The sequence below is a fragment of the Macaca mulatta genome, chromosome X (genome assembly GCF_049350105.2).
Source record: "Macaca mulatta isolate MMU2019108-1 chromosome X, T2T-MMU8v2.0, whole genome shotgun sequence".
Classification (NCBI taxonomy): Eukaryota; Metazoa; Chordata; class Mammalia; order Primates; family Cercopithecidae; genus Macaca; species Macaca mulatta.
The window spans coordinates 53,234,774-53,246,778 of record NC_133426.1 but is presented as its reverse complement, the minus strand read 5'-3'; the positions used below and the strand labels follow the sequence as shown (position 1 = coordinate 53,246,778).

Genomic DNA, 12,005 nt, shown 5'->3' with positions numbered 1-12,005 from the left:
ATACCCTATAACTCAGTAATACCTGAGGAGATCATCCAAAATGCTGGCAAGGCTTTATGTGAACACTTTGATGTTTTTAACAAGCATTATTTATAGTTCCAAATTGGAAACTACTCAGTGCCCCTTGGAAAGTGGGAATTTAGCAAATCATGCAACATTTGTAAAATTATGTAGTGTCTTCAAACTTTAGTAATACACAGACCCTTTTTAAAGGAAAAGTAGTCCCTAAGATTGCCATTGTTGCCTTAAATCCGTGATGTTACTTACGTATATACAAATATATATACTTGGAACACTTAACCAAATGCTAAGACTAAGTTAAAAATTAAATACTAGCAAAATGAGTAAAATTTAGATTGACCATGTAAATTCAGTGCAACAAATGATGGTGTTTTGCTGAAACCTAGTCACTTCACAGTGTGACTGTGCTACTGACTGGTACAGCTCAGTTCTTTTGAGCTTAGCATGCCTGTGCCACCATGTATTGTGTGATGACTCAATTTTCTCACACTCTTTCTCTTTAAACTACTATGAAGCCTTTGTTCCTTACATCATTCCCTCCTGAGGTGATTTGGCCTTCACTTGGTTTGAACTTACTGTTTGACTTTCGTCTGCCTATGTTTGTTGCTTGTTTGTGTGTTTTCTTCATTAACCCCTGATGATTAAAGTAGTACTCTTTGGTGTCTGAAAATTTTTTTTTTTTTGAGACGCAGTTTCGATCTTGTTGCCTAGGCTGGAGTGCAATAGCATTCGGCTCACTGCAACCTCTGCTTTCCGGGTTCAAGCAAGACTCCTGCCTCTGCCTCCCGAGTAGCTGGGATTACAGGCGCCCGCCACCACGCCCGGCTAATTTTTTGTAATTTTAATAGAGATGGGGTTTCACGATGTTCGCCAGGCTGGTCCCGAACTCCTGGCCTCAAGTGATCCACTCGCCTCGGCCTCCCAAAGTGCTGGGATCACAGGTGTGAGCCACCGCACCCAACCTGGTGTCTGAAATCTTAAATGCAGTTGTAGCTTGGGCAGTAAAATCCTGAGGCAAGACAAGTTAGATACCTAGATGATTTGGGATATTACATATACGCAATTTTTTTACTTTTTATTTTGAAATAATTTTCAACTTTGCAAAAAATTGCAAGGAATAGTACAAAGAACTCCTATCTACCCATCACCAAGATTCATCGATCATCAACATGTTGCCACATTATCTTTTGCATTCTCTCGCTCTATATATATGCTTATTATTTTTTATGAGCCATTTGGGAGTAAATTGCAGATATATCTCCTTTATGTGATTATTATTATTATTTTTTTTTTGAGACAGGGTCTCACCCTGTCGTCCAGTTTGGAGTGCAGTGGGACAATCTCAGCTCACTGCAACCCCCGCCTCCCGAGCTCAAGTGATCCTCCCACCTCAGCCTCTCAAGTAGCTGGGACCACAGGCGTGCACCACCACACCCAGCTAATTTTTGTATTTTTTGTAGAGGCGGGGTTTTGCCTTGTTGTCCAGGCTGGTCTCGAACTCCTGGGCTCAAGCAGTCTGCCTACCTTGGCTTCCCAAAGTGCTGGAATCACAAGTGTAAGCCACTCCACCAGGCCCCCTTTATGTGACTTAAGATCAAAATGAAAACAAAAATTTTCCTTTTTAAAAATCAGAACATTATACATAAGGCTACGATCCCCTTTGGCTGATCCTAGTCCCCTTCCTCTTACCAGAGGTGATTCTTCCAGACCCTTTAAGGATTTACTTAAATACTTGTACATTTACATATGTGTATTCATAGAAAATGCACAGTATTGTTTGTGTGGGGTTTTTTTTTTTTTTTTTTAAATAATGTTACTATACTGCACATGACAGAAAGTTTTGATGTAGAAAAAAATGCTCAAATATAACATTTAGTCAGAATACAGAGTTTTAATTACAATCTAGTCCCAACTATGTAAAGCTGTCTGTAAATAATGCTGAGAGAAAATGTGCTAGAATGTTAATTGATTATCTAACTGATGAGATTGTGAGTGATTCCCCTCTTAATACTTTCTCTATACTTTTTTTTTTTTTTTTTTTGAGACTGAGTCTGGCTCTGTCGCCCAGGCTGGAGTGCAGTGGCCGGATCTCAGCTCACTGCAAGCTCCGCCTCCCGGGTTTACGCCATTCTCCTGCCTCAGCCTCCGGAGTAGCTGGGACCACAGGCGCCCGCCACCTTGCCCGGCTAGTTTTTTGTATTTTTTAGTAGAGACGGGGTTTCACCGTGTTAGCCAGGATGGTCTCGATCTCCTGACCTTGTGATCCGCCCGTCTCAGCCTCCCAAAGTGCTGGGATTACAGGCTTGAGCCACCGTGCCCGGCTTACTTTCTCTATACTTTTAACTTTCTTTTTTTTTTTTTTTTTTTTTTTTTTTTTTGAGACGGAGTCTCGCTGTGTCTCCCAGGCTGGAGTGCAGTGGCGTGATCTCGGCTCACTGCAAGCTCCGCCTCCCGGGTTCATGCCATTCTCCCGCCTCAGCCTCCCAAGTAGCTGAGACTACAGGCGCCCGCCACCACGCCCGGCTAGTTTTTTGTATTTTTAGTAGAGACGGGGTTTCACCATGTTAGCCAGGATAGTCTCGATCTCCTGACCTCGTGATCCACCCGCCTCGGCCTCCCAAAGTGCTGGGATTACAGGCTTGAGCCACCGCGCCCGGCCTATACTTTTAACTTTCGTACATACACTAGATCACTTGTAAAATTGGGGTGTGTGGGAGAGGACAACCAAATTTTAAAAAGATAGGAGGCTGAGGGGTGATGGGGGTGTGAAAGCAAAGCTCATTGATGAGTGACTCCAATAAACTGCCTAGTAGGAAGGGTGGGAGCAGGAGAATATCCCAGGGTAAGATGGGGAAAGTCTTCACCTATTGTCCTGTTCCCACTGCTGGGACCAGGAGGAACAAAGACACATGAAGATCATAGATGAGACCATGGCTCAGCTACAAGACCTGAAGAATCAGCATCTGGCCAAGAAGTCGGAAGTGAATGACAAGAATCACGAGATGGAGGAGATTCGTAAGAAACTGGGGGGCGCCAACAAGTGAGTGGGTTCAGGCCTGGGGTGGGAGGACATAGATAGAGCAGGCAGCCTGCCAGATTTGGGTCTCACCTAGCCCCTGGACCTTTTTTAGGGAAATGACCCATTTACAGAAGGAGGTGACAGCCATTGAGACTAAGCTTGAACAGAAGCGCAGTGACCGTCACAACTTGCTACAGGCCTGTAAGATGCAGGACATTAAGTTGCCACTGTCAAAAGGCACCATGGATGATATTAGTCAGGAAGAGGTGAGTATTGTGGCTGGTGGTGGGAGTGGGCTATGAACATCATTAACCAGGGATGGGGAGTGAAAGTGATCAGGAGGGGCAATGAGAGAGAGAAACGTGGGCAGATGGTGAAGGGACATGAAAAGGGATGCAGGAGAGATGAGGCAAGGTGCAGTGGTGAACGCAGGTGAGGCGGAAGGTAATAATAGCTTTGGTGTGAGAGAGAAGTTGAATTGGGAGTAGAGCTGCAAGCCAGTGAGTGGGTGGTGAAAGAGTTGAGCCAGGAAAGAATGAAGTAATTCATTAACCCTAGGGACCTGAGCTATATTAGCTCCAGCAGGTGACATAAATTGGTAGGAGTGGGAATTGAGGGACATTAGCCAAGAGCAAAGGAAGACAGAAAGCTGGGGGACCTGAGGATGATAGCTTAGCTGCAGTGAGGGAGATTGGCCAGGAGAGGGTTGGGTAAGGGACATCAGCAATGCAGAGGTGAGGAAGTTTAGTTACAGGAAAACCAGAGATACTAGTCAAAGAGGAGCAGTGGAAGCAAAGATTTGTAGCAAGGGGATGGGAAATGTTAACTGAGAGGGGATTTGCATATATTAATATCTTGTCTTAGACCTAGTCATATATCTCAGTCCCATGTGTCTTTCTCCCTCCTCACTTTCCAAATGGCATTTCAGTTTAATTCAGTAAAATATTTTGAATACCAGAAATGTTCTGGGCATCATGGTAGCATGTGACATAATTACCCCAATCCTAACCACAGGCCTGCCAGACAGGCATTATCCCCACATTACAGGTGAAGGAACTGAGGATCTGAGAATGTGACTTGCCCAAAATCACAATGTTAGTAAGTGGTAGACCTCAATTTTTTTTTCTTTTTGAGATAGAGTCTTGCTTTGTCACCCAGCCTGAAGTGCAGTGCCGTGATCTTGGCTCACTGCAGCCTCCGCCTCCCAGGTTCAGGTGATTCTTGTGCCTCAGTCTCCCACGTAGCTGGGATTACAGGCATGCACCACCACTCCTGGCTAATTTTTGTATTTTTAGTACAGACAGGGTTTCACCATGTTGGCCAGGCTGGTCTCAAACTCCTGACCTCAAGTGATTCACCTGCCTTGGCCTCCCAAAGTGCTGGGATTATAGGTGCAACCCACTGCGCCTGGCCATAGAGCTCAATTTTGAACTTGAGTCATTCTGCCTGCAAAGCCTCTGTTCCTTCTGCCATGGTGCTTTCTAGCAAGGTGCTTTCTCAAAGATTGAAGGCTGCAAAGGAGCTCCCTATAGAGGTGCACTCTCATGGCCAGTCTGCTCCACTTGACTCTCTGTTGCCATTGCAGGGTAGCTCCCAGGGGGAGGACTCAGTGAGTGGTTCACAGAGAATTTCCAGTATCTATGCACGAGAGGCCCTCATTGAGATTGACTACGGTGATCTGTGTGAGGATCTGAAGGTGAGGATCAGCCACAGGGGTATGTGGAGGTGGGAGTTGGGTGGGAGTGGGACCATCTTCCTAGCTGTCCAGAGAGGGGGTTAGCCCATCGGGGAAAGCTGGCAAGGGAGGGAGTATTGAGTTGTGAGGCAGGATCTCCCCCTCATATACACACAGACATATGCACATTCCCTACCCCACACCCCGAGTTACTCCTGCCCTTTCCTGCTATCAGTCTTCCCCTTACCTGTGTGTATATAACTAAGCTAAGCCTAGGTACACACAGAGAAGAGACTTCAGTACAGTGAACAGATTGACCTCAGGTGTTCCTTAGGGCTCTTTCCTCCTCACTTGGCATTCTTTCATCCTGGGTATCACTTCACTTCCATGGCTTCCACTGCAATCTCTGTGCTAGGTCCCACAGGTACCTCAAACCCTAGCCTTCCTCCCCATATTTACCCATCTCAGTCCCATTCACATGCTCAGCCAGAAATCTGAGCCTCATCCTTGACTTCTCCCTCTTTCACTTTACATAATCAATTAATTACCAAGCCCTGTGGATTCTGCTTCTTAAATAGCTTGCTTTCTTTTTCTTTTTTTTTTTTTGAGACGGAGTTTCGCTCTTGTCGCCCAGGCTGGAGTGCAGTGGCGTGATCTCGGCTTACTGCTACAACCTCTGCCTCCCAGGTTCAAGCGATTCTCCTGCCTCAGCCTCCCAAGTAGCCGAGATTACAGGCACCCACCACCATGCCCTGCTAATTGTTAGTAGAGACGGGGTTTCACCATGTTGGTCAGGCTGGTCTTGGACTCCTGACCTCAGGTGATCCGCCCGCCTTGGCCTCCCAAAGTGCTGAGATTACAGGCGTGAGCCAGTGTGCCCGGCCCTAAATATCTATTGAATTCTGGTTTTTGTTTCCACTGTCTCTAATGCAGGCCACTTTCATCTCACATAGCCACCTACAGGAGCCTCCTAAATAGTTTATGATGTGTTTCAATCATTATATTCAGGAGAATTTGATTTTTTTAACTTACGGAAAATTTCAAGCATATGGAAGTAAAGAGAATGATGATAATGAACCTCAGGCACTCAGCTTCAACAGTTAAGCAATCTTGTTTTTTATACCCCCCATTGGACTATTTTAAAGAAAACTCTAAACATTACTCCATTCATAATTATCCCAGCATGTATCTCTAGAATATGAGAACTTTTAAGAAAAACAACCACAATGTTATACCGGAAAATATTTAACAATAACTCCACAATATCGTCTAATCAGTAAATGTTTAGATTTCCATGAAAGTCCCGTAACTTTTTTTTTTTTTTTTTTTGCAGTTTATGTGTTTAGATCAATATTCCAGTAAGGCCCCTATGTTAAAATTGGTCTCTGCTAGTCTATAACATTTTCTTCTTTGTTTTTATTTTATTTTTTCCTTCCTGTTTATCTGTGGAAGGAACTGGGTCATTGGTAGTATAGAATTGTCTGCATTCTGGATTTGGCTGATTATGTCCTCGTGATGTTACTGAACATGTTTTTCCATTCATTGTATTTCCTATAAACTGGTAGGTAAATCTAGGGTTTGATTGGATTCAAGTTCTTTTTTTGGCAAGAATATATCATAGGTGGTACTATGTACTTGTGAACTTCCTTCTGCATCACATCAGTAGACACCTGATGTTGGTTCTCACTTTCTTTGTAATGTTAAAATTGACCAGTGTTCAACATTAGCTATGGTATTCTTGCCAAAAAACAAACGTGGATCTGATCAAGCTCCGTATCCATCAACTATCAGAAACACTGGTGCCAGGGGAATGTTAAAAAAGCACATGAGGGATGGGCGTGGTGGCTCATGCCTGTAATCCCAGCACTTTGGGAGGCCAAGGCACGTGGATCACCTGAGGTCAGGAGTTCGAGACTAGCCTGGCCAACATGGTGAAATCCCATCTCTACTAAAAATACAAAAATTAGCCAGGCATGGTGGTGCACACCTGTAATCCCAGCTACTTGGGAGGCTGAGGCAGAATTGCCTGAACCCTGGAGGCAGAGGTTGCAGTGAGCTGAGATTGTGCCATTGCACTCCAACCTGGGTGACAGGAGCGAAACTCCGTCTCAAAGAAATGCACAGGGATGTGGTTAGCCAAATCCAGATTGGGAAAATCTTTTTTTTTTTTTTTTTTTTTTTTTTTGAGACAGTCTTGCCCTGTCACTCACGCTGGAGTGCAGTGGCGTGGTCTCGGCTCACTGCAAGCTCCACCTCCTGGGTTCACGTGTTTCTCCTGCCTCAGCCTCCCCAAGTAGCTGGGACTACAGGCGCCCACCACCACACCCGGCTAATTTTTTTTGTATTTTTAGTAGAGATGGGGTTTCACTGTGTTAGTCAGGATGGTCTCGATCTTCTGACCTCATGATCCGCCCGCCTTGGCCTCCCAAAGTGCTGGGATTACAGGCGGGAGCCACCGCGTCTGGCCTGAGACTGGGAAATTCTAAAGGACAGAAGACCTGATGTCTTTTGTAAATAAATGGGGAGAGTAAAATAGAGAGGGGGGAGCTGTTGCAGACTAAAAGAGACAAATCAACCAAATGAAATGTGTGGGACCTCACTTGAATACATTACATAGAAAAGAAAGGGAGAGGGACCTTATAAAAGTAAATGAGACTTAAGAGACATATCAGCTCATTGCAATGTGTGCACCTTATTTGGAACCTACTTTGAAAAACCCGTAAGAAAAAAAAGGTATAAAACAGAGGAATTTGAACACTAACTAGGTATTTGAATTTTTATTTTTATTTATTTTTTTATTTTTTGAGACGGAGTCTTGCTCTGTCACCCAGGCTGGAGTGCAGTGGCATGATCTCAACTCACTGCAACCTCCCTCTAACTCCTGGGTTCAAGCGATTCTTCTGCCTCAGCCTCCTGAGTAGCTGGGACCACAGGCACGTGCCACCATGCCTGGCTAGTTTTTTGTATTTTTAGTAGAGACGGGGTTTCAATGCATTAGCCAAGATGGTCTCGATCTCCTAACTTCGTGATCCTCCCACCTTGGCCTCCCAAAGTGCTGGGATTACAGGCGTGAGCCACTGTGCCCGGCCACGGGAATTGTTAAAATTTTTAAGTGTAATAGTGGTATTACTATTTTTTTTAAGTCCTTATCTTTTATAGGAGTGATTCTCATTGAGAGGGTAGATATTTTGTTCCCCCAGGGAACATATGACAATGTCTGGAGATACTCTTGTCATGCCTACTTGTCATAACTGGAGTAGAGGGGTTACTACTGGCATCTAGTGGGTAGACACCAGGGATGCTGCTAAACATCCTACTGTGCACAGGACAATCCCTACAGCAACAAACTACCTGACCCAAAATGTCAATAGTTCAAGACCCTCTCTCAAAAAATAAAAAATAAATAAATGTCGGCCAGGTGTGGTGACTCATGCCTGTAATCCCAGCACTTTGGGAGTCCGAGGCAGGAGGATTGCTTGAGCCCAAGAGCTAATTTTTAAAAATTAGCTGGGCATGATGGCATGTACCTGTAGTCTCAGCTACTCAGGAGGCTGAGGCAGGAAGATCACTTGATCCTGGGAGGTTGAGGCTGCACTGAACCTAGATCACACCAGTGTGCTATAGCCTGGGTGACAGGGAGATGCTGTCTCAAAAAAGAAACTTCAATGTTCAGATGTCTTTTATGTTTCAATTTGTTGGAGTCATTTTTCTTCTTCTTCTCTCTCTCTCTCTCTTTTTTTTTAATGTAGAGACAGGGTCTCACTATGTTGCCTAGGCTGGTCTCAAACTTCTGGCCTCAAGTGATCCTCCTGTTTCAGCCTCTTGAAGTGTTGGGATTACAGGTGTGAGCCTCTGCACCTGGCCCATTTTTCTTTGTTTTTGTTTGAGACAGAGTCTCACTCTGTCACCCAGGCTGGAGTGTAGTGGCACGATCTCAGCTCACTGCAGCCTCTGCCTCCTGGGTTCAAGTGATTCTCCTATCTGAGCATCCTGAGTAGCTGGGATTACAGGCATGCACCACCATGCCCAGAACATTTTTTAAATTTTTAGTGGAGATGGGGTTCTGCCACATTGGGCAGGCTGGTCTTGAACTCCTGACCTCAGGTGATCCCCCTGCCTTGGCCTCCTAAAATGCTAGGCTTACAGGCATGAGACGCCACACCCAGCCCCATTTTTCTTCTTTTTTTTTTTTTTTTTGAGACAGAGTCTGGCTCTGTTGCCCAGGCTGGAGTGCAGTGACGTGATCTTGGCTCACTGCAAGCTCCGCCTCCCGGGTTTCCACCATTCTCCCGCCTCAGCCTCCTGAGTAGCTGGGAGTACAGGCGCCCACCATCTCTCCTGGCTAATTTTTTTGTGTTTTTAGTAGAGACAGTAGTTCACTGTGTTGGCCAAGCTGGTCTCGAACTCCTGACCTCGTGATCTGCCCGCCTTGGCCTCCCAAAGTGCTGGGATTACAGGTGTAAGCCCCTGGGCTCGGCCCCCCACACACTTTATTATCCCTCCCTACCCCTAGGTTATTTTAAAATTAAATTCTGGGCCGGGCACGGTGGCTCATGCCTGTAATCCCAGCACTTTGGGAGGCCGAGGCAGGCGGATCATGAGGTCAGGAGATTGATCCTGGCTAACACAGTGAAACCCCATCTCTACTAAAAATACAAAAAATTAGCCGAGCGTGGTGGCACCTGCCTGTAGTCCCAGCTCCTCGAGAGACAGGCAGGAGAATCACTTGAACTCAGGAGTCAGAGGTTGCAGCGAGCAAAGATCATGCCATTGTACTCCAGCCTGGGTGCTGGGTAACAGAGCAAGACTCCGTCTCAAAAAAAAAAAAAAAAAAAAAAAATTGTGGACATCATTTCATTTGCAAATATTGCAGGATACATCTCTGAAAGAGATAGGAATTCTTAAAAATAATTAGAACCATTATATACCTAAAAATAATTTTTCTTTTTTTGAGCCAGAGTCTTGAACTATCACAGGGGCTGGTGTACAGTGGCACAATCTCGGCTTTCTGCAACCTCCGCCTCCCGGGTTCAAGAGATTCTCCTGCCTCAGCCTCCTGAGTGGCTAGGATTACAGGCGCCTGCCACCACGCCCAGCTAATTTTTTGTACTTTTAGTAGAGATGGGGTTTCACTATGTTGGCCAGGCTGGTCTTGAACTCCTGACTTCGTGATCCGCCCGCCTTGGCCTCCCAAAGTGTTGGGATTACAGGCGTGAGCCACTGCACCTGGCAGTAATTTCTTAATACAATAATTAGTGTTACACATCCATGATGGTCACACGCAAACACACACACTACCTGCTTGAATTGGAAGTCAAATAAGATGATTGATCGTTATTGGATGATTGATAAAGCCATTAGTTGATATGTCACTTGAATCTCATTTAATTTATAGGATCCCCCTCCACCTGTTTTTATTTTTCTTTGCACAATTTTTTTGTTGTTGTAGAAATTGACTTATTTCTTCTGAAGGATTGTTCACATTCTATACTTTGCTATTATGTCCTGTGGTGTTTAAAATGTTCCCTTCACCCCACCCCCCCTCCAAAAAAAAACCCAAAAATGGTTCTGCTATCCTCTGTAGTTCTTGTAAGTGAGTAGTTAGATGTAGATCAGTGCTGTTCAATAGAGATAAAATGTGATCTACATGTGTAATTTTCGATTTTCTTTTTTTTTTTTCTTTGGGACGGAGTCTGGCTCTGTCCCCCCGGCTGGAGTGCAGCGGCCGGATCTCAGCTCACTGCAAGCTCCGCCTCCCGGGTTTACGCCATTCTCCTGCCTCAGCCTCCCGAGTAGCTGGGACTAGTGACGGAATCTTGCTTTGTTGCCCAGGCTGGAGTGCAGTGGCACGATCTCGGCTCACTGCAACCTCCGCCTCCCGGGTTCACGCCATTCTCTTGCCTCAGCCTCCCGAGTAGCTGGGACTACAGGCTCCCACCACCACACCCGTCCAATTTTTTTTTTTTTTGTATTTTTAGTAGAGACAGGGGTTTCATCTTGTTAGCCAGGATGGTCTCGACCTCTTGACCTTGTGATCCACCCACCTTGGTCTCCCAAAGTGCTGGGATTACAGGCATGAGTCACTGCGCCCAGCCAATTATCGATTTTCTAGTAGCCACATTTTAAAAATAAAAAGACAAAGGTGAAATTAATTTTAATACTATATTATGTTTAGCCTGGTATCCTCAGGAGTATCATTTCAATGTGTGAACTATATAAAAATTATTGATGAGATATTTGATGATCCTTTTTTGTACTGTCTGCAAAATCTACTATGTATTTTACACTTACAGCACGTCTCAATTCAGATGCTAAAATTTCCTCAGAAATACTTGATCTGTATTTAGATTTCCTAAAATTTACAATTGAAAAAGGAGACCCACATACCCAAGTTGTTCCAAATATACATCAAAGTTTTCCAGTAACTGAATTGAATATCAGGTTTTCAGTTTAAATGAACTAAAGTTTCATAACATTAAGATTTTATCTCCTCAGTTGCACTAGCCAAATATCACATGCTAAGTAGCCACATGTGACTACTGGCAACCAGATTGGACAGCACAGAGGCTTGGTTAGATTCAAATTTTGGGGTTCGCTTGTTTGTTGTAGCTACAACTCCACAGGTGGTGGTGGTACTTCCATCAGAAGGTACATAATGTCCATTAGTGGCTCTTTTAGTATGGTTTACAGCCATGCTTCTTATTGCATAGATCCATTAATTACTCAGGGGTTGCAAAATGGTGACCTTACTCAATCATTTCTGTGTTTACTAGCTGTAGTATTATAGATATTTCCTCTCATCATTTATTTGGTTATTCTGAGATACAGTTTGTATAGGAAAGGCAGGATATATATGCTTGATTCCCCCCCTCCATCAGTTTATAAAATAAGGAATTGCTTCCTTGGCTTTCTCAAGATTTGTCCACTGAGTTCTCATATCATTATGAATTTAAATATATTTCGTGTCTTTCAGTCTGTTTTGGTTATCCTTCTTGGTGCTCAGGTTGTCCCATCTTTGGCAATGGTAACTCATTCAGTTTGGCTTCTGAATTATTTCAACACAACCCTGGTAGTCTTTGATATCTCCCTTGCTTTCCAATATGTCCAGGCTCATCCTCCCTATTTTCCACCCAGACCTGGAATCAGCTATTTCTCCAGGAAGCTCTGACTTCTTTTAGTGGGAAATACTGTTATTTAGCAACTACCATCTGGATATTGGAGTATTCATGATTGCTGGGTTTGTTAGTGCTTCCAGAACTTCTCAATAGATTGGGCTATTAAATGTGTTGT

The 12,005-nt window shown here is 44.4% G+C and overlaps 1 protein-coding gene across 12 annotated transcripts in view; it reads left to right on the top strand.

Annotated features, from left to right (window-relative positions):
- The window catches only part of SMC1A (structural maintenance of chromosomes 1A), a 62,536-nt gene that overhangs the window by 24,227 nt on the left and 26,304 nt on the right, over positions 1-12,005 (top strand). For all 12 annotated transcript variants that reach the window (XR_013412943.1, XR_013412942.1, XR_013412941.1 and 9 more), the window contains 3 exons: positions 2,916-3,061; positions 3,153-3,306; positions 4,626-4,736. Coding sequence is in view for 4 of the 12 variants with exons in the window: in XM_077989059.1 (XP_077845185.1) it covers positions 2,916-3,061; positions 3,153-3,306; positions 4,626-4,736 (411 nt within the window). In the remaining 8 variants the exon portion in view is untranslated. The remainder of the gene's footprint in view (positions 1-2,915; positions 3,062-3,152; positions 3,307-4,625; positions 4,737-12,005) is intronic.